General features: G+C 40.6%; 2 protein-coding genes across 19 annotated transcripts in view; one reads left to right on the top strand and one right to left on the bottom strand.

Moving 5' to 3' along the window:
- PTPRF (protein tyrosine phosphatase receptor type F) overlaps nt 1-21896 on the top strand; it is a 613096-nt gene that overhangs the window by 109112 nt on the left and 482088 nt on the right. The gene's annotated exons all lie outside the window — the stretch shown is intronic.
- LOC143835811 (uncharacterized) lies at nt 772-18061 on the bottom strand. Of its 2 annotated transcripts, none has more exons than XR_013230352.1 (2): nt 17525-18061; nt 772-903 (listed from the first exon to the last, which is right to left on the bottom strand). XR_013230352.1 is itself a non-coding variant. In XM_077334087.1 (2 exons), exon 2 carries the CDS (start codon nt 3824-3826, stop codon nt 3311-3313), a length of 516 nt encoding a protein of 171 aa, XP_077190202.1. In that variant the 5' UTR covers nt 3827-4645; nt 17525-18061; the 3' UTR covers nt 1212-3310. The 2 variants fall into 2 exon arrangements, 1 of the variants encoding a protein (XP_077190202.1); XM_077334087.1 differs by lacking the exon at nt 772-903 and adding an exon at nt 1212-4645.

Raw genomic sequence — 21896 nt, 5'->3', positions numbered from 1 at the left:
GAGAAGTCATTCTCCCAAGCCCTCAGGTTTCTAAGGACAGTATGCCTTGTTGACTGGCTTTCTAGGACCTTTTCATATATTTGTCTCCCCGATTAAAAATACAAAGTTTAGACCAGGCTTTCTCAACCAGGGTTTTATGAAAGCCCTGGAAAGGTTTCCTGGATGGGTGAAAGGTAAGTAATGTTTATATATTTTCAAATTTGTTAAACATTTATGAGATAATATGACCATATATGGCCATGTCAACCTACCCTTCCACTCCCAAAATGACCAAAGGTGGGCTTGGGGAGAGGGTGGGAAGGAAAGGGGCCCTGGGTGGGTGTGTATACAGCTATGCTTCCCTACCATAATCTGTATGATCACACCATTCCTGAGGTTTCTCAAAGCCTGAATAATGTTTGAGGAGTTTCTCAATGATAAAAAAGTTGAGAAAGGCTGGTCTAGGCAACTCAGTGCCAATTGCTGAGTTCTCATTTCTAAATATACAAAGTTGTAGATATAAACATAAATTTTGTATGAGGGGTGTCTAGCTTACTACCTAACACATAGAGGATTATGCTAGGCATCACAGTCTTACTTTCTTGCAATTGCAGGTCTCAGTTCAAGCACACTTTCTACAATATTGAGCGCAATTCATAGATGTGGGCTTTTGGTTTCACAAAATCCCAGCTAGCTTTTCATCTCCTAATTATAGTTTTGGGCCCACACAAGTCAAGTGATGACAATGAACCAATCAGAATGTAACCTAGTATGAATGTTCTAGAAAATTGCCTTAGTGCTGTAGTTATTTTCTTCCCATTCTGTAGCCCTCTGGTCCTCATGTAGAGCCTTTTATCCCATTCCATGCTTTTGCCTTGAAGATGATAAGAGCTCTGTGGGGTTGTTAGGCCGAACTAGACACACCTGTGAGATGGAACCAATTAGACATAATGCATATTAATCACTTGAGAGGAGGGACTGGAGTTGGTTTTCCTGAAGAGGGTCACTAACTGATATGAATGACACAATGAATGATTTACAGACTCATTTTTTTAGTGGCCTATAATTAACATTGCATGTACAGTTATAGCTATCGGTAGATAGAGGGGGAGGGAGGGAACACAAAAGCTTGCTATCAAGTAACTTTACAGATTAAATGTTGTCAATGTTTAATCTGGAAGCTAAGAAGCCAAATCACGGGTAACATATAAATTTGATGTTACAGTATTTTGAAGCTAATTTTCCACCCACTTGTCCTCAGAATTTTAACCAATATTTTATTTATTAAAATGTTTATACTCTGCCTTTCCCTATAGTGCAAGGCAGTTCAATGTATGTATAGGTACACAACTGGAAAGTGCAGAATTATTTCAAAAGAAGACAAGACTAATTAAATGTGAGAATGCAAATTAAATTTGAAGAATATTTACTGTTACTGCACAGTTGGGTAACTTATTTACGTATCTTCATAAGACCAAGCATTCTGGCTTATTTCCATCAGCTATTAGTCACATCAGAAGAATAAGCAGGAAAAGCGTTTATTTATATCTAACAAAAAAAGGGTAAAGACTAGGTTCTTTGATTGAAATCTCAGTTAACATGGAATTGAACGAAATCAGTTTGCAGTTGGGATAATCCTAAAGCATAAAATTTGCCAATATAAAACCCAATATGAGAGAGAGATTTTTGTTTTTTTTAATTCAAAGTTTTTGTTTTATTTTCCAAGATTAAAGATAGTACAATACAAGTAATCTACATTATTGATACAGAAAAAAAATAGATTGTGCTCTTCATTTAATACACTTAATTCCCCGTTTCAATCCCCTTTTAACTTATTTTCTTAGGTAAATCAGATAAGGGCCCCATTGTTCTTGAAAAGCCTCTTCTCTTCATTTGAAAATATAAGACCCCACATAGCTACACAATGGTATGAACTTTTGCCCAAAGCTTATAAACTTTTTCACATTTCCACCACATTTAGAAGGAGAAGCCTACTTTGTTACCATCTTTCCAGCATTTGTTTGCATAGTTTTTAACAATTTTAACGGTCATTTTTGGTGTCTCATAACACCTATGAAACAATTTATACTTAACACAATCTTAGAGCCATCCACATTTCCACCACATTTAGGAAAAGAAGCCTACTTAGTTGTACAGAAGAAAAATATATAGGTTGTTATATGAATATAAGTTATATAAGTGTAAGTTGTTAATACAAAAAATAGTAAGATAAAGTCTTCGTTAGTTACACCTCCTCGATTAGATGTCTCCTTTTAGTTATGCTTTAAGTTTAAACTGGGAGTCACTGCAGAGATATATTTACAGATTAGGAAATCTAAGACCCCACACTTACATAATAGTATAAACTTACAGTGAGCAGTAAAATATAGTCTTCATCTGTTATTCTTAAACCCACTCCATTAGATGTCTCCTTTTAGTTAAGCTTTAATTTTGGGCTAGAAGGCACTGCAAAGATATATTTACAGATTCAGCTTACTTAGAAGATCTTAGACCCCACATTAACTTAAGAAAAGCCCCAGTCTTCTTAAGGGGGTCTCATGTCGAGGCTTGCTGCATCTTGTTGTTCCCGTAGACTTGTGTTCTGTCCAGATGGCCTTTGGCGTAGAAAGTGCAGTTGTACTCTTTCCCTCAGAATATGCATCGGTGAATCTGGAGGCAGTTGTACCTCCTAGGCTCATAGTTTTAAACAATTTTAATGGTCATTTTTGGTGTTTCATAACACCTATGAAACAATTTATACTTAACACAATCTTAGAGCCATCCACATTTCCACCACATATAGGAAAAGAGGCCTACTTAGTTGTACAGAAAAAAATATATAAGTTGTTATATGAGTATAAGTTATATAAGTATAAGTTGTTAATACAAAAAATAGTAAAATAAAGTCTTCATTGGTTATATTTACACCTCCTCGATTAGGTGCCTCCTTTTAGTTATGCTTTAAGTTTAGACTGGGAGTCACTGCGGAGATATGTTTTATAATACAAATTCAGCTAGCATAGGAAATCTAAGACCCCACACTTACATAATAGTATAGACTTACGATGAGCAGTAAAATATAGTCTTCATCTGTTATTCTTAAACCCACTCCATTAGGTGTCTCCTTTTAGTTAAGCTTTAATTTTGGGCTGGAAAGCACTGCGAAGATAGATTTAATAATACAGATTCAGCTTACTTAGAAGATCTTAGACCCCACATTAACTTCTTAACTGATTATATTGCCTGTGTAGCTACAGAAGAAAAGAAAAAGGAGAGAAAGAATTTCAACCACTGCTTCTCCTTTCTGTTCCCCAGTCTTCTTAAGGGGGTCTCATATCGAGGCTTGCTGCATCTTGTTGTTCCCGTTGACTTGTGTTCTGTCCAGTTGGCCTTTGGCATAGAAAGTGCAGTTGTAGTCTTTCCCTCGGAGTATGAATCGGTGAATCTTGAGGCAAATGTACCTCCTGGGCTCCAATATCACTACAGTTTTTTTCCCGAGAAGCTCCTTTAAATCGATTACTTTCACAGCAGATCCATATATCTTTTGATTGGTTCTTGTGTACTGTTGCTTTGGAGTGCTGTATGTCTTTTTAAGAAGGGTGTCCTTATCTAGGCTGCAAGGCTCCGACATCCCCTTTTCCATCTCCATAGTTTCAAATTTCTCTTCTGCTGATAGTTTTCCACCTTGTTTAGAGCTATCATCAGCCACTGTTATTGATCCATCATTCCTGTTAGAGACTTCTTCCTTGCCGTCTTGGATCTCCTTGAAAATATTTTTAAGCAAGCCTTCTGTAAATGCTTGGGTTTGTTTCTCTATTAGATGAGACATTCTTTTTAGCATAGACATGTTTTAGGCTTGCAAGTCAACTAATCTCAGGCAATTTTGCAAATAGCCAGTAGAGGTCCTCCAGAGTCCTAAGCGAAAGCAACAGTCTGTTTTGATCTCCGACGTTCCTGGCACTGGCATGTGACGTATTGAAGTCAGTAAAGCAGTGTCTTGTACTGGAACAGAATTCTCGCGAGATCCTCACACCCACCGCTCTTATCTCTTATCTCCGAAAACCAAAACAAATGCAGTAAAAGCTGTTACTAATTAGTTTGAGTTGATTTAAGTCCTTCTTCTGCTTAGGGAAGAGAATTAGCCTGCCTCATATCGAGGTGGCTTCAGGCAGAGCAAAAAAGGGAAAAAAAAGAGAAATGGAGAAACGGAGAAATACTTGCGTCTCTGTGGGTTAATTGATGTCTTGATATCTTGGAATTTGGCAGATGTCCTCCCCTCAGTTCACAGTATTCATTTGCAGTAAATTGTAGTAGAGGGTCAAAGTAAATTCTTGAAGGAAGAAAGAAAGAAAAGTCCAGAATATGGCAGACGTCCTCTTGACCCGAAACGCTGACAGCCTGTAATCCAGGGAGATATACTCCCTAAAGGATTGGAGATGGCCCCAAGAATTCCCTAGAACTTCCTGGGTAGAAAGGTGAGGTGGGGTTTGCGTACCCCTCCTCTTTTCTGCCAATTGCTTCCACAATTGACCCCTGTCAGGCTTCAGAGATTGTACTGCAATCCTTTCAGAACGCCATCTTAAGCCACACCTCAGAAAGATTTTGGGTTTGTTGTTTTATTTTGGCTTTCACTGAAAATATTTTTAACACTGTAAGTTGTCTTGAACTGTAAGAAAAGTCAGGATATAAATGTTCCAATTAAATAAAGAAACTGAGTTTTTTAAATTAGCCAGCAGCTCCTGTTGGACAGTTTGGGAGTTAGTACTAATTTCATTTATCTGAAATTAATGAGAACCTGTTTTACACATAGATATTGAAGCAAATGGCATGTTTACACCCTAATCCATCTGCTTGGTGCTCACCATCCTGCAAGTGCATTAGAACTTCTGTAGTAGCCCTTCCCTATACTTTCTTTGGCTTACAATAGGCCAGTAGCTAATTTATCTACTAGTCACAAGGTACTACAGTGGCTGCCACAAGGAGGCTAGATGAAATCACAGTATTTTAAATGATTACTATTGATATTTTTCTTGGCAAATTTCAGTTGAAGTCCTTAATTTTTCATGCTATATATTTTGGTTGAGAAGAACCTTCTCTTAAGAAACATTCTACTCATCCTAAAACAGAAAATATGTTGTAGGAAGTGGGTTTTTTTGAGGGGGAAGTTGTGTGATCTTCCAAATTTCTCAAGTTTTCCATCAGAAGAATTGGAAGGGGGGAGGAATCCTCAAGGTAAAAATGGGGAAATATATGTTTTCCTGCAAATCCTTCCATTCCCCCCCCCCAGGCCCTCACATTTTTCTGTTCCTGAGAAATTAGGTGGTAGTGCTCTAAATTTAATAAAAAACATTGCTTGCCACTTTCTAGTCAAGTACAGAGCTGCCATGATGACCACTTATTGTGGGAATATCTTGCCAATGCATTTCTTTGCATTCTGGGGGAATTGCTTAGTAGTGCATTTTCTTGCTTTTTGGTATATAAACCAATGATCCACTTTGCATTTAAAAGTTTTGCCTTTGAGCATGTCTGCTCTGAAACAGCACTGACATAAGTGCCCTCTATATTACGCTTTTCTGGGAGATGTATCCTATTAAATGGAAAGCTGTATCTTATATCAGAAGATGATGTCATCTGGGACATTCCTCTTCATTCTCTCCACCACGAATCTCTTTAGGATTATAGGGAGCTGTCCTCAGGGTGTTTCTATATTACTTATATTTATACATATCTAAAGGTGAGAGCACTTGCAGGCTCTTCTATCATAAGTTGCTTGGTTGCTTTAGAGGTACAGGGAAGGACTCTCACTCTTGGAAATAATACCAACACAGAAAAAGTTTTCTTCAGACCTTTTTTCCTTTAAACCAAATACTAACTATTTTGTAAGCTGCTGAGAAGCAGGGGAAGGAGTGTAATATACAGCAAACACATAAATAGGACCCTTTCATCACCAACACTTGTCTAAATAAAATATTAAAAAAGAAAAAAGTTGGACAATAAAATGGGTAGGTGACCTTAGGTTTCAATGATAAAGTTCCGTAGATAGCATATATATGAAATGCAAATTTGTATCTGTTCAGACTGTAAGTTGGTTTAAAATCATTAAAACACATAATTTTGAGAATGTTATACTCTAGAAGAATCTAGATGATCCACTGTCTCTGACTAGCTGGGTTTTAGGATTGTGTTCATGGAGTATATCAGTGCTCACAGTCTCCTAATTTACTGGAGACTTTGATAATTTGGAAACGTTCCAGTTTTAGTTGGTGGCATCTTGGAGGAGGCACCACATGAAAAACCGAGTTGCACTTATACAAGTTATTGTCTGCACCTACAATAACTTTCTATATTGAGACCTTAATCATTTTAATTTGTTTTTTGCTGTGACCCCTTCTATGGTAATATCTGGGGTTCTGTTAGCTGTCTTGATTAGCTTATACAAACCAGAGATAACTGATCAAGATCTGAGCTCTCCTATGCAAGAATCCAGTAGAGATGGGTGTGTTAAAATGCAAGTAAACTTTGGCTTGCATACTATTTACACTGGGATGGTAGGCAAAACAAAACTGGTTATTTGTGCTTTTATTGGCTTAAGTGCAGTACTTCTGGAAGTATAAACTAAGTCACCCTATTAGTTTTAAGCAAACCTATTTGACTGTCTTTATAAAATGAGCTCACCTTTATATTTGAATATACGCAATGTACCAATATAGATGCTTTTGAGAAAAGACAGAATTAGCTTAAAGCTTTGTGGCAGGTTTTTTCAACCAGGGTTTCTTGAAAACATGGGGTTTCTTGAGGGCCTTGGAAAAGTTTCCCGAGCTAGTAGAAGTTAATTATTTTTAAATGTATTTTTAAAATTTGTTAAACATTTATTGTGATATGACCATATATCGTCATGTTGCCTCCCTCCTGCAAATGGTAAATGATGGCCCTGGAGGGGGTGGGAAGGGGAGGGCCCAGGTTGGCGTGTACACCGCTATGTTTCCCAACCATATTCTGCACTTCTGGGGTTTCGAAGTGTGGAGAATGTTTCAGGGATTTTTCAATGTTAAAACAATTGAGAAAGGCTGCTCTGTGGGAAGTACAGTACTGAAAAATCTCTCTTTAGTAGTCTAAAAAAGGTTCAGCAATGATATTCCCCACACACCCATTTTAAAAATCTAGTATGCATCAAAAGGTGATATTGGTGTAATATTTCTCAATAAGTACATGGGAAAATAAGCATTTTATGTACGCACTAGGGGCCAGGCCTGTTGCATTCAGGAATACAATGGGTACTAGATTGGAGGGCGGGGTGGAGTGGAAGAACTCTGTGGACAGCCTCTCTCTCTCCCTGGGACCTGGAAAGGCTTCAGGCAGCTGTTAGGGAGCTCAGTGGCAAGGGCAGCTCTCACACAGCATGGGTCTTTAGCCTCTAAGCCTCAGAGGGAAGTGGAAGGAGGACGGGGTGGTCAGGGGTGGGGGACGGAAGGTGATTTGCTGGCCACTGGATAGACAGGCAAGCCAGTTGGGGGAGGAGGCACTCAGGGGTGGGACAGCCACCCTGTGTCACTTAAATCATGAGACATGCTTCTCCTCCAAGCCCTTACCAGAAATATTATATGTGGAACAGATAATGTTATAATTATGATAATATAAATGTGGAAAGTATGTCCCTTAGCTGCTCAGTTTAAAGTTTTAAATTCATTCTGAAACTCTGAACAAGAGTTATTACACTTTGTTGAAAGGCAGTAGGGCTAGGATTTGTTCTGTGTGATATGCAGGGTGAGGGATTTGTTTCCTAGCCAAATGGCTCGATGAAGCAAAGGGTCTTAATCTTATTAAAAAGAATTGTGACTGCTGTAAGCTACTGGCATCTGAAATGTGTAATTTCCATGGATCCATAGTTCATGTGCTATTCAGAATCTAAAACAAGGCCGTCCACTATCGCCTTGTAATTTAGTGCATCTGGTAGTAGTTATCAGGAAAAATGGATCAGAAAAAGGCATAAGTATAGGGAATGGATTATATAAAACTGTTAATTGTGGTGGCAATCTGTGATTTCTTCAAAATGCTACTATGACTCTAGAGGAATAATGACATTTTTAGTGGTTAATAAATGCTCTATATTGTTTTAACTATAAAAAGAGAAATTGATTTATGCAGATTCTAAACTATCATTCTGTCATACAGACTTTACGATTACTTACAAAACGAATAAATAATCATTATTTACATAATAATTAAGAGCCTCTTGTGGCGCAGAGTGGTAAGGCAGCCGTCTGAAAGCCTTGCCCATGAGGCTGGGAGTTCAATCTCAGCAGCCGGCTCAAGGCTGACTCAGCCTTCCATCCTTCCGAGGTCGGTCAAATGAGTACCCAGCTTGCTAGGGGGTAAGCGGTAATGACTGGGGAAGGCACTGGCAAACCACCCCGTATTGAGCCTGCCATGAAAACGCTAGAGGGCGTCACCCCAAGGGTCAGACATGACTTGGTGCTTGCACAGGGGATACCTTTACCTTTACCTTACATAATAACTTCAATAATACAAACATGGATAGGATCTAAAACAAATTTTATATAATATATGTATTATAATTATATATGATTTTAAACAAAATAATTTATTTAAGATCACCAATGTCATATCCCCTCCAAGAATATAAGTGAAAGCATATCTATCAAACTTATATAGGATAAATATTTATAAAATTAACATAATATTTTTATCTTCATTCCTTGATTGCATAGTTAATCTCCTCTTATGAATGTTTGTTTTTAGAAGTCTCCTGGTAAGGATTCTGTTGATGCTTGTTTTCAGTGTTTTCAGGTAGTAAAATATATATATAACTGCTTCCCCATTTTTTACTCATGGTGACTACTTGAGAATATTGGAAGGATAACTATAATGGCAGAAAAGCCAACCAACTGATAAATTTTATTTGTTTTAGACTCATAGTTAATATAATTCATGAGTATGGCTTCACTAATGTGCTCTTTTTCCTTCATCTCCTGTTCCCTTTGTCCATCCTTCTTTTGATACATTGCCAAAATATCTTCTGTTAAAAGAGGGAAAGTTGGAATAGCTGGTATGTAGTCAGATGGAATCTTTTTCATCAGCTAGTCCTTGCAGATGAGAAAATAGTTTTGTGCCAAGAGTTTGTCTTGCTAACAGACAATTAAAAATGTAACCGTTAAATGTCATTGTCAGAATGAACATACACAGCCACCCCACCCCACCCCCTTCAGCTATTGTAATTACAGATTGTAATCATAGTATTAATCAAAGTTAAAAAGAAGTTTAGAATATAGCATTTAATGAGAACAAAAGCTTAGGCTTGCCATCCATTGACCTTCAAAATTCTGATATTTAAAATGTCTTATTTTATTTGAAATAATATTAATTGGTAAAGTCTGTTTCTAAAGAAATACAGTGGTATCTGTTTTGCTGAGTCTTTTGCTGAGTGATGTGCTTCTGGTCAACCAATTAATACGCTTGTACTTGGAGGAAAGATATAAACATGCAAAAGTGCTGTTAGGTGGATGTGGGTAACTTTTTATGGTTAACAGATATTACAAAGCAATGCAAAATATTATATTTTCCAAGGGGTTAACAAGGCTTACAGTCAGGGAATAAAAATGCTGAACCAATAAAATTACATGCCCTTTTGAGGTTGCTCTGAAAAACATAAACAATGCCCTGGAGAAGCAGCTATTGTAGTACTGGGAAAGAAGAGCTGACATGCTTATCAGTAAGCACAGAGTTTTTGCAAACAGTTTGGAGAACTGGAAAAATAAAATGCATTTAAATATTATTTGATCCTATGTGTTTTTTTTCTAAGAAGCCGTGAATTTGTGTTAAATTTATCTTGGCTTATGAAAAGAGCTGTAATGACTTCTGCTAACAAGATAAAGGAGAAGGCAGCACTTAATTTCCTAGGTGATACACAAAATAAAATGATTTGCATTCTTTGAAAAGCTTATGTGCAACCTTGTTAAATGTAGCACAATACAAATGAGTTACCCAGGTAGGATGTATTTTTGTATCTCAGGGTTGCTATATGTAGAATTCTAATACCAAGTGAATCAAGAGGCACTTGTTCTCTCCAGTGGCTCTCGAGTTTTTGATAATCGTTGGCAAGATGAGGTGTGCATTGGTTGTGTGTGTGTGTGTGTATGTATGTGGGGGAGGGTTTTAAAGCAGTAGAACATCAGTTCAAGGCTTCATGGTTACACTGTATTTTGGTGGGAAATGCTTACTTGCCAACACCTAAATCTAACTTAATTGTCCTTTGGTGGATGTCCTTTGTTTTCCTTTCTGTTATGTTTGCCTTTGAATATGTTATGTATTCAAGTATGTTTCGCCAGAGATGTTCCCAATTATTGAAGAATTCCTACTTTTTAAAGTGTTCTACATGCAAATAAACTGTCTATAGTGGTTCCAGAAGGTAATTTTGCAATTAGACTAATCTTGTAATGAATGATTAGGTGAGCGACAGCACACTGCTTGCAAACAGTGTATATTGACTGGTGAAGCACAGTAATGAAGCATGGAAAGCTTTATGCCCAGTACTCTGTAGTAGAATTGTCAGTCACTGGCACATCATGGCTGAAATAGTTTATTGAGTATGACTGCCAAATCTTACACAGGTGTCAGATTAATTTTGATGTATTGCACGTAGAGCAATGGCTTTGGACAGTTACTTTGCAGTGTGTTGCTTAAAAGCCATCAGAAGGGATTTTTAAATACTTTGACTAAAATAGCTATGTTCCTGGGCATCTTCAGTAATGCTTTAAAATCTGTATAATGAGAAATTAATGTTTGTGAATAGTGAATTGTAACATATTCTTGGTATAAAACTAATTCCCATTGTCTGCTTGGAAGGCCATTTCTGTGGCAGAAGTTAGGAGGCTGCATTTTACTTTTTGTCCTTCACAACATCAGAGAGAGAACTTGGGTTACCTGTGGCATGAACAAGAACATTCAAATGCAACATCACAGATGCAAGTCAGGCACAGACTAATCCGTTTTCACACATATGCCTCAGCTGTCCTTACTGTGCCACAGTTGTTTTGAAGACTAAAGAGGCAACACATGCAATTACTTAAATACAAAAAATAGCAACTGAAACTGGTTCTGCTAAAGCAGTGGTCCCTAACCTGCGGGCCGCGGCCCGATGCCGGGCCGCAAAGGCCATGGCGCCGGGCCGCGGCTCCCTCTCCCCGCCCCCCCACAGTAAAAAACTTCCCAGGCCGCAAGCTTGCGGCCCGGGAAGCTTCTTACTGCGGGAGGGCGGGGAGAGAGAATCAGGGCCGTGCGGCTGCGGCCCGATGCGCGGCCACGGCCCGCGGCTGCGGCCCGATGCACGGGCGTGGCCCGCGGTCGCGGTCTGCGTGGCCGCGGCCCGATGCCCTGCCGGTCCCCAGCCTCAGAAAGGTTGGGGACCACAGTGCTAAAGGAACAGGCCAGTGAGAAACATGGGCAACATGAAATATACATAAATAAATAAAATTTAAAAAGTAAACGAACAGCAATGTTCAGGAAAAAAGAACAAATCTAGGAAGATGACATGAAGCTATATCAGAATAAGAAAATAAATGTGTGTGTGTATTTACAATACAGTGGGGATGTACAACTCTAATTACACCAATGACCACTTTTACATTGTTATTAACTTCTTGGAAGGAAGGAATAGTATGCTGAGTAGCAATGTAAGCACAGCATCAGTTAGTCCTAGTCCGGGGTCAGAAACATAGTCCAAAGTTGGGGCAGGCAGATGTTAGAAGCATGGTCAGGACACAGTCCAAGGTCAGAGCAGGTAGGAGTTGGGAGCATAGTCAGAGCTTGACTCGAGCATAAAGGCAGGCAGAGGATCAAGGTATGGTTCAAGGACAGTCCAGAAGTTCAGCAGATTGAGGTTAGGTCTCAGAGCAGCCTGGGTGGGTTCTGTGCAAGTGTTTGTTTGTTTGTTTATTTATTTATTTGGATTTTTATACCACCCATTCTTTACAGCTCTGGGTGGTTGGGGACCGGCAGCAGCAGGGAGGGCGATTGCATGGCCACACGTGCCGCACATGCGCGGCAGCGCACGCGCCATGCGTGGCTGAAAAGTGCCGCACATGCACGTTTTCGGCCACACATGCGCATTGTGGGTACGCAGCCCAGCTTCCCTCTCCCCCCTCCCACAGTAAGAAGCTTGCTGACCTGGGAAGTTTCTTACTGCGGGGGGGGGCGGGGAGAGGGAGCCGCGGCCCAGTGCCAGGGCCTTCCTGGCCCGGCACCGGGCCACGGCCCGGTGGTTGGGGACCACCAGTTTACATGGAACAGATATGAAATTTTTTACATGGAACATTATAATAATTTAATCTGTAACATACAGTTTCAGTACAACATCATAACCAAATAACAATTTATAACACAACATAAATAACAACAACACTGGGGAGATCAAATTTGTTCAGTCATGGAATATATATTTGCAGAGACTTTATGCAAGTCAGTAATGTAGATAAGGATTAAAGAACGTATACATTAAAGGTTGTTTTTTAAATTAAATTTTTAAATTAAATTCAGCTGCCCAGAACATATGAACTGTAGGGGATAGGAGTACCTGGGTTCCTGCATTCAGCTTTAATCGTGTGAAGATATTTTAGTTTTGTGGCTTACTGCCCTCAAAGAAGGGCATCAAAACAATAGACAATTGGATATTAGCTGTGAGGCATCTGCAAGCTTTTTCACGGATAAAACCTTGACATTCTGCTGCAACCTTCCTCCAACTATTAATGCAAGAAGCCCCATGGCTGCCTTTGCAGGGAACATTTGACACCTCCCCAAAATCTTTGCCAGATGTTTGGAAGTAGTGATAGCGTGACTCAAGCATAGTAGCACAGCTAGTGTTCTTCCATCTCCACCAAGCCAAACTACTACTGCCATATTTGGCCCTGGAACACCTACCCACAGTTTTCCATGCAATGATCACTTATGGACTGGACTTCTGTAAGTTGTTCTACGTGGGCCTACAGTTATCCCTGCTCTAGAAACTATGCAGTGGCCAGGGTTCTCAGAAGAACACCCTGGAGGACACACATTTAACCTGTGCTCAGATAGCTCCCAGTTGAATATTGGACTAGCTCCCAGTTGAATATTGGACTAGCTCCCAGTTGAATATTGGAACAAGTTTAAGGTACTAGTTCTTACCCATAAGGCCATTCGCAGTCTGAGTCCTGTGTATCTGAGAGACCACCTTTCTGTCTACACCCCTGAAGAGCATTATGCTTTGCTAAGACAAACCAGTTGGTGGTCCCTGACCCTAAAGAGATATGTCTGGCTTCAACCAGGGCCAGGATATTTTCTGTGCTGGCTCCTGCCTGGTGGAATGGGTTCCCAGAACACACACAGGCCCTGCCAGAGTTAGCACAATTCCCCAGGGCGTGGAAGACAGAAATCTTCCACCAGGCTTTTGGTTAACACCTTGTGGGCCTCATCTCTCTGTTTCTCCATCCACTCACCATCTACTATCTGTAATAAGACATTCAGATTGCAGTCTGGCTTGAGTAAAATCCAGACTGGGTTCTGGAAATTGGGCTGCTGATGCTAATTTTTTACTTGAATGTTGTTAATTGTTTTTAAACTGTTTTAACTGTTTTAAGTTGTAAGCTCATTTTATATTTAAATCATAAATTTAATGATATTATTGTATATATGTGTGTGTGTATGTGTGTGTGTTATTGTATACCGGTCTGAGCTGGGCCACCGGGAGGGTGGTATAAAAATAAAATAAATATAATAAATGAGAATAATGAGCAGCCACGGACTTACCGTGGCTGCAATTGCCACCGCAGCAGCGTCAAAAGAAGAAGCTCGGCCGCGGCTCCTGTGTCATGTGGAGGGGACAGAGCGCGGCCTATATAAGGCCTCGCATGTGGCCACTCTGCCTCTCCGCAACCGCAACCAGCAGCCGGAAAAGCAACCCTCCCTCCCTCCTGTTATATATGTTTTGTTATTGATTATTCATTTTGTCGCAACTGTGGGTTAACCCAGGTAAGGAGCCTGTTGGCAGGGAGGCCCGTTTGCATACGCGAACCCCCGGGGGAGGGGTCTCTTTAAAGAGACCGGCCACAAAAAGGGTGCAGCCTACCCGGCTGGGCCTGGCGGCCTGTGGCCTGGCGGCCTGTGGCCTGGCGGCCTGTGGCCTGGCGGCTGGGAAGCCCAATGGAGGCGGATGCCCATTGGCTCCCACCAAGTCACCTCCCACATAACTTAGGCCGTGATGCAGTGCGACCTGTCCTCCCGGCTGGGATTCGGACAGGAACCCCGAGCATCACACCTTGTGACATCAAAGCAGCCAGACGGCTGGTGTTGCATCCTCTTTTGAGAATTCGCTCCTGCCAGGCAATAAAATGTAAAGCCCCCAACAACATATAATAATTCCAGAAGTGGAGATCACAATTAAAAATCAAAGTAGTCAAGAACCACCATTCTGGCCAAGGCCAAGGCACACTGTCAGTCCTGAGTATGCAGCCTCACATGTAAACCAAAAGCCTTAGTAGTGCTGCTCAGGAGTAATATCAAGATATCAGTTGAAATGCTGCAAAACTGGTTTGCCCTAATACCATGGTAAGGAAAGACAAATAAGAAAGAAGAAAAATATAACGTGTATACAGTGGGCAACAATGGCTTTCACAATATCACCTCAGTGCCTTTGGAAAGCTATTTCTGTATATGGCTATAGTGTCTGGGCAGGGGGATATGAACTCCCATTCTGCTTTTGTTGTCACATTGTCCTTTTTACTGGGCTGTGGTAGCACATGGTGGCTGCTTCTAGGATGCCTTCCTTAACATTTCTAGGGGCATGAGTTTGCTTTTGTTACAATAGATAAACTCTAGAAAAGCAATAAAATGTTTACAAAATGAAAAGCTTTTATCCTGTAGCCTGCAGATCGTAGAGGCTTTGGGGAAATGAATGTATGCACATATGAAGCAAGCTCACTGTGAACAGCCTGATTCAAGTTTTCTCATTCCCATTTCTTGCCTCCTGTCTGCTTCCTTGCTGTTCTGTGAAAATAGAGCAGTTCCATTTCCCAAATGACCGCTGGAATAATAATAATAAAAAAATATCGAAGGCAGCAGCACAACTGTTCTTTTTTGAACAAACTGTTTTGTTATCCCACCCCCTTTAACGGGTATCAGTAACACAAAATGTGACATAGCTAATTAATGCAGCATTTCCTTTCTGTGATGTATAATGTGCAGAGCTTTTCTATCTTGTATATTAGATGTATTTCACTTACAAGGATGGGATAATTAGAACATAGAATTTCTTTTTGTCCTGGACAGATCAAAAAGAATGCTTTAATATTCATTACCTTCCATAACAGATAAATTAATGCTAAGATCTTAATTCAGACCCTAAATTGCCAGATTTCTTTGCGTGGAAAGAAAGGAAAGCTTAAAAAAAAAAAACCCTGTGTGTTTTTCATACATGTATTAGATATTGATTCTGCCCAATTTTGTGCTGAAATATCAATATAATTTGAAAGGACTCTGAATGTTTATGGAGGCCTGTAAGACCATGTTCTTATTAGTTACATGTAGTGCCTTCATCTTTCTTGCTTTGTCCAAGAATGAAAATTCCCAAGGAAAAATTGTGCAACAGGAGGAGTATAGAAACAAGTATGTGATCTCTGTCTCAGTGGGAGGAAAATTAAACACATATATTATACTAGGGACCAAGCCTGTTGTACTTGTAAATACAACGGGCGCTAGGTATACTTTTGGGGCCGGGGGGAAGGCTTCCTCCCCTCCCCCCGGGCCCAGAAGCGCACCCGTGGCCTTCTCAAAGGCTGGACTCTGAGGCATTGTACGATTTTGAAGTCCTACCTCCAAAACTCAAATATTTCCAACCCAGAGGTATCTAACCTCCAGGTGGGGCCTGGAGAGCTCCTGGAATTACAGCTCATCTTTATAAACATCAGCCCCCCAGGCAGAAAGGGCTACTTTGGACAGGGTTGTGGTAGAGAAGAAAAATTTAAGGCCTCCCACACAGGTTATTGTTGAATTGAAAGACTTGGGGCCTACTGCACAGGGTTGCTGTGCAGATGAAACAGGAGACAAAAGAACCTCCACAACAGCATCCAGTTTTGTCTGCAGAATAACGCTCTGCAGTGGCCTCAAATCTGCAAAGAGAGTTGCAAAGAAGAAATACACATGGCTTGGCTGTGTCTAACACCCAGCCAGAACTGTATTTTAAGTGAGAAGGGGCTTTTCTGTGGCCTGTCAGCCGTGTGGCAGAAGGAGAAATCTCCCCCTCAAAAGGAATGCCCCCCCTGCCCTGAGGCTCCCCTGCGTTGCTCTCGGAAACACCTCAGTCAGGGGCTGTTAAAGGCTCCTTTGCAGCAGGCTTGAAGGGAGGGGGAGGGAGCGCACTCAGCAGCCTCCTGCCAGCTCTATCAGTGTTCTGAGGCAATTTACAGTTGGATGTGACAATTAGGATAGCCTTGGGGTGAAAAGGGCTGGTGCATCCTGTCCAAGCCTCTGTTCTCATCCCCTTTGGCAGCCCTACTGACCTCCTCTCCCTGTACTGGTCAGGAGCAGACTGGCAGCGATGTCTCCAGATTGCCCCTGGGTGGGCTGGGTGGGCGGGTCACTGGATGGAACTCTGGTCTGTCCTGGTGAGGGCCCAATCTCACCCGACTGGCTGGAATTCTTGTCAGTCCAGGGCCAGTTTCTATCCTGGAATCAGCCCACTTGCTTAGCCTTACTGTTTTATTTATACTGCTCCCTGAGCGATATACAGATATTCACATCTATTTCATATGGTAAAATTTAACATTTCCCACAGGTAAAAAACAGCCTCCACCCCATTACAACATTCTTACAGTAGTTTACTAAGGAATCTTGAACTGGTGACCTAAGAGATATTAAGAAGAATTAGCAAGACAAACAGCCATGTCAGCAAGAGAGTCTCTTGAACTGGCTCAAGCAATTATGTGATGAAGTGTGATATATGTAAAAGATTTTTGGATAGGCTTATTTTCTGGTCTTGGAAGTCTGAAAACTGTCCCTGCTGATTATAGAGACTGCCTTCACTGCAGTCTCAACTGGAGCAAGACGCCTGTCAGTGCAGAGAAGAGATCTGAATTTGTCCCATTCCCCAGAATTGACAGCACTCTCAGATATGCTCCTCTGGCACTATGGACCCTGAAAAAGACATTGGCACAGCTGGCACAACAGCTGAGGGTTTCTTTGGAAGATGCATGTATAGTATTTTGCAGCTGTTATAGGTGTTCTTTTTGTCATCTAGCATAAAGTAACCGTTACTGCAGTGGAATTCAAAAATACTGTAATGGTAGAGGATATTTCTGGGTAACACACGGTACAAATATCAAGTTATTACTCCCTGTGCAGTTTAAGCTACATTTTGGGCATCACTTGAAAAAATTGGCCTTTTAATGGTTGCGCTAAAATTCTTTTAGACCCAATAAAATAGCTGTCTTAATTGTTGTAATTTCCATGATAAGTTCACAACTCACACCAAAGTAGAAAGTAGTTAAATTGTTAGGCTTACCAACCCAAAAGATGCATTGTCTCAGCTGCCAAGACTGAATCCCTTCTGGTTTTTATGCAGTGAGAAAAATATTCAGCTGTGTCGTTAATTAGGAATCATTAGCAATCTGAACAAGCAGATGTGATATTTAGCTATTAGTTCTCAAATCACCTCCTTTTAATCAGCTTGAATACTGATGTTCAGGTTAGACGGAGAGGTCTGTTATGCAGACCTTAAATTGTATTATTGCGAAAAACACTAACAATTCTTGATGCAAAATTAGATGAGATCCTTCTGTCTGCATTGCCCTCATTCCTACATATTTGAGGCAAAATTAGAGCATTCTTGAACTAGGTTAATCATTCATCCAATAGAAACCTACCTCTTATAGCTATCTCTATTGAATATGAGGGGGTATGTTTGTCTGGTCAAAGTATACTGCTCCATTGCCAGTTTTGTTGGGCTTAACTGTTTGGAACAGAAGTTCAGCTGAGGAAATGTATGCCCTTGATTAGGGGTTTTTGGAATTTCATGTCAGTTATAAATTACTGAGAGAAATACACCCGCTTTTCTTTTATTTTGAGAGAGGCGTCATACTCATGTTTAAATATCTACATTATTTCTCATTGAGCTACCATATATTTGTACAGGAAAATGTAAAAAGAAAAAAATGGTTATCAATATTTTTAATAATGTGAAATAATGGGACAGCTTTCTTACTCAAAGATCAGGATTACACTTACATGAAGTAAATATAAAGTTCTTTTATATGAAGTAAATATAAAGTTCTGAAGCTAAGTATCATAGAATCATAGAATCATAGAGTTGGAAGGGGCCATACAGGCCATCTAGTCCAACCCCCTGCTCTACGCAGGATCAGCCCTAAGCATCCTAAAGCATCCAAGAAAAGTGTGTATACAACCTTTGCTTGAAGACTGCCAGTGAGGGGGAGCTCACCACCTCCTTAGGTAGCCTATTCCACTGATGATCTACTCTGTGAAAAAGTTTTTCCTGATATCTAGCCTATATCGTTGTACTTATAGTTTAAACCCATTACTGCCTGTCCTTTCCTCTTCAGCCAGCGGAAACAGCATCCTGCCCTCCTCCAAATGACAACCTTTCAAATACTTAAGGACGGCTATCATGTCCCCTCTCAACCTCCTTTTCTCCAGGCTGAACATTCCCAAGTCCCTCAACCTATCTTCATAGGGCTTGGTCCCTTGGCCCCAGATCATCCTCGTCGCTCTCCTCTTTACCCTTTCAATTTTATCTATGTCCTTCTTGAAGTGAGGCCTCCAGAACTGCACACAGTATTCCAGGTGTGGTCTGACCAATGTCGTATACAATGGGACTATGACATCTTGTGATTTTGATGTGATGCCCCTGTTGATACAGCCCAAAATGGCATTCACCTTTTTCACTGCTGCATCACACTGCCTGCTCATGTTTAGTTTACAATCCACAAGTACCCCGAGGTCTCATTCACACACAGTGTTACCTAGAAGCATATCCCCCATGCAGTAGGCATGCTTTTCATTTTTCTGACCCAGATGCAGAACTTTACACTTATCTTTATTAAATTGCATCTTGTTCTCATTTGCCCATTTTTCCATTGTGTTCAGATCTCATTGAACTCTGTCTCTTATTTTCTGAAGTATTCGCCAGTCCTCCCAATTTGGTGTCGTCTGCAAACTTGATGAGTAGTCCTTCTACCCCCTCATCTAGATCATTAATAAATATGTTAAAATGTACCGGACCGAGCACCGAGCCATGAGGTACCCCGCTACTCACCTCCCTCCAGTCTGATGTAACACCATTGACAACAACTCTTTGAGTGCGGTTCTCTAACCAATTCCCTATCCACCTAACCATCTGAAAATCCAGATTGCAGTCCTTCAATTTATCCATCAGAACATCATGGGGAACCTTATCAAAATCTTTACTAAAATCCAAGTAAACGACATCAACCGAATTTCCACGATCAGCAAACCTGTTACTTGGTCAAAAAAGGAAACCAGGTTGGTCTGACAGGACCTGTTGGAGACAAATCCATGCTGACTTCCTTGGATCACCAAATTGCCCTCCAGATGTTTGCAGATCTCTCCCTTTAATATCTGCTCCATTATCTTACCCACAACCCTCCGGGGAGGGCGGTATAGAAGTATGATAAATAAAGTATGATAAATAAACAGAGGTCAGACTCACTGGTCTGTAGTTTCCTGGGTCATCCTTCCTCCCTTTTTTGAAGATCGGAATAACGTTTGCTCTCTTCCAGTCCTCCGGGACATCTCCAGTCCTTAAAGAGGTCCCAAAGATGATGGACAAGGGTTGTGCAAGTTCTCTGGAAAGTTCTTTGAGCACTCTCAGGTGCATTTCATCTGGCCCAGGGGATTTGAACTCATCCAGTACAGCTAACTGCCTCTCAACAACCTCTCTGTCCATGTCAACCTGCCTCCCAGATACTCTGCAAAGTTTGTTTCCTAGCATACATCTGGGAAATTGAAGTCACCCATGATGACAAGGTCCTGATGCTTAGATATTTTCTCAAGCTGCTCACAAAGTGCAGCATCCACATCCTCTCGTTGGTCAGGCAGTCGGTAGCAGACACCAACCACCACACTGTTTGTTTTCCCCTCGCTTATTTTCACCCAGATGCTTTCCACTGTAGATATACTCTCCTTCATTAGAATTTCCTGACAGGTAAGCTCTTTCCTCACATACAGTGCCACTCCTCCACCTCTTCGATCTATTCTGTTTTTTCTGAACAGTTCATATCCATCCACTGGATGTGATAAAATATCTGAAATTAAAAGAAATTTCAAAGCAGAACTCAGTCATTTCACCATTATCAGGATATCCCTTAAGTAAGCCTGTGGTGATTTGATTTTGAAGCAGCCCTATCAGCTGTGTATTCAGCAAGTACTTCCAAAAAGGGTTTGTTGCTCAGTGGGAGCTACTCTGTGACTCACATGAAGACTGTAATTTATGAGTTGAGTACACTGCCCTACATAATCCAGATAATGGCTCCAGAATGTGAATATTTTCCTTTAAGATCTTGTACAACCATACCTTTACAGCTAGGCCCAATGTATTTCTTAGTAATCAGTCTAGGGTAGCGATCCCCAATGTGGTCCCTGTGGTCAGTCGACTAACTGGAGGTGGGCCATGAAGGACGCCTTCCCCCCCCCCGGCCCTTTACTTCATCCACGATCCAGCAAGCGCACATGGGACTATCTCGTTGCAGAGAAACAAGCTCAGGGTTCCCATTGATTTGTCATTGTCATGAGTTAAAATTTCCATGAAAAGAAAATGTTCCTTATGTTCATTGTTGTGGCGTGTCTGTATCTGATTTTGAAGGGATGTTTAAACATTACCATAGTGATCAGAAAGCGTTAGGGCAGTGGTTGAGAGTAGAGGAGTAAACTACCCCCCCCCCCCCAGGCCTCAGTAAAAGGTGTTGAGTGGTCCCCGGCGAGTGGTCCCCGGCGTTGAGTGGTCCCCGGTGATAAAAAGGTTGGGGACCACTGGTCTAGGGTACTTCAGCCCTTCATAGCTTCCCGACTTTACACCCTGTGAGATATCTTGGTGCCAAGGACGGCTGTCATCATTGGTCATTTTTTGTTTGCTGATGACCTTAACTATAAAGTAGTTAAGGTTTTAAATTCCTAAAGGAAGCCTTGTCCAATCTTTCAGCTTGGATTTATAGGAATGTTTTGCTATGAATTGTGGTAAATGACCTAATAAGGTTATAAGCAAAATCTTTTTCTGTTTAGGAAAAATAAATCATTCGCAATGAAACATAGCTTTCTGACATGCAGGGTTATAAAAAGTTGAACATGAGTATGTTATTGTCATGAATCAGTGTTGGTCCCAATGAGAAAGTTTTCCTGTAGAATATTTTTGAGCAATTTATATATATCTATTGATACAAACAATATACTATTATGATTTTTCTAATTTAAATTATTTAGAATTGAATAAGGCTGTTAATTTTAGAAATATACAAAAGATAATGTATGAACAGATAATACACAAATGTGTAGAAAATTGTCTTAGAATCTTATCTTAATCTATGTATACAAATAATTGTTCAAATTGTCAAATTCACTTATGGATGACTATGCTATGTTGTGGCTATTGCTTTGAAGTATTTTAATTTTGAAGAACCTTGGAAATTTTGTAGTGTGAAACTCTTATATAAGTTCTTTGCTGAGTTCAGACATCACATCAAATGATGGCTTAGGAACCTTAATGGAAACTTGGTGTGTCTCAGTTGTCAGACCTTGTGTGTGGCAAACTGGAATAAACAATATAGCCTGGGATTGGCTTTTTCCTTTGAGAAAGAGATGCTGTTGCGTTTCTGTTTCAGGATTGTTCATCTTTGCTTTTTTGT

Source organism: Paroedura picta, chromosome 4 (genome assembly GCF_049243985.1).
Source record: "Paroedura picta isolate Pp20150507F chromosome 4, Ppicta_v3.0, whole genome shotgun sequence".
In the NCBI taxonomy this organism is placed as follows: domain Eukaryota; kingdom Metazoa; phylum Chordata; class Lepidosauria; order Squamata; family Gekkonidae; genus Paroedura; species Paroedura picta.
This window is presented reverse-complemented; position numbering and strand designations above follow the sequence as displayed.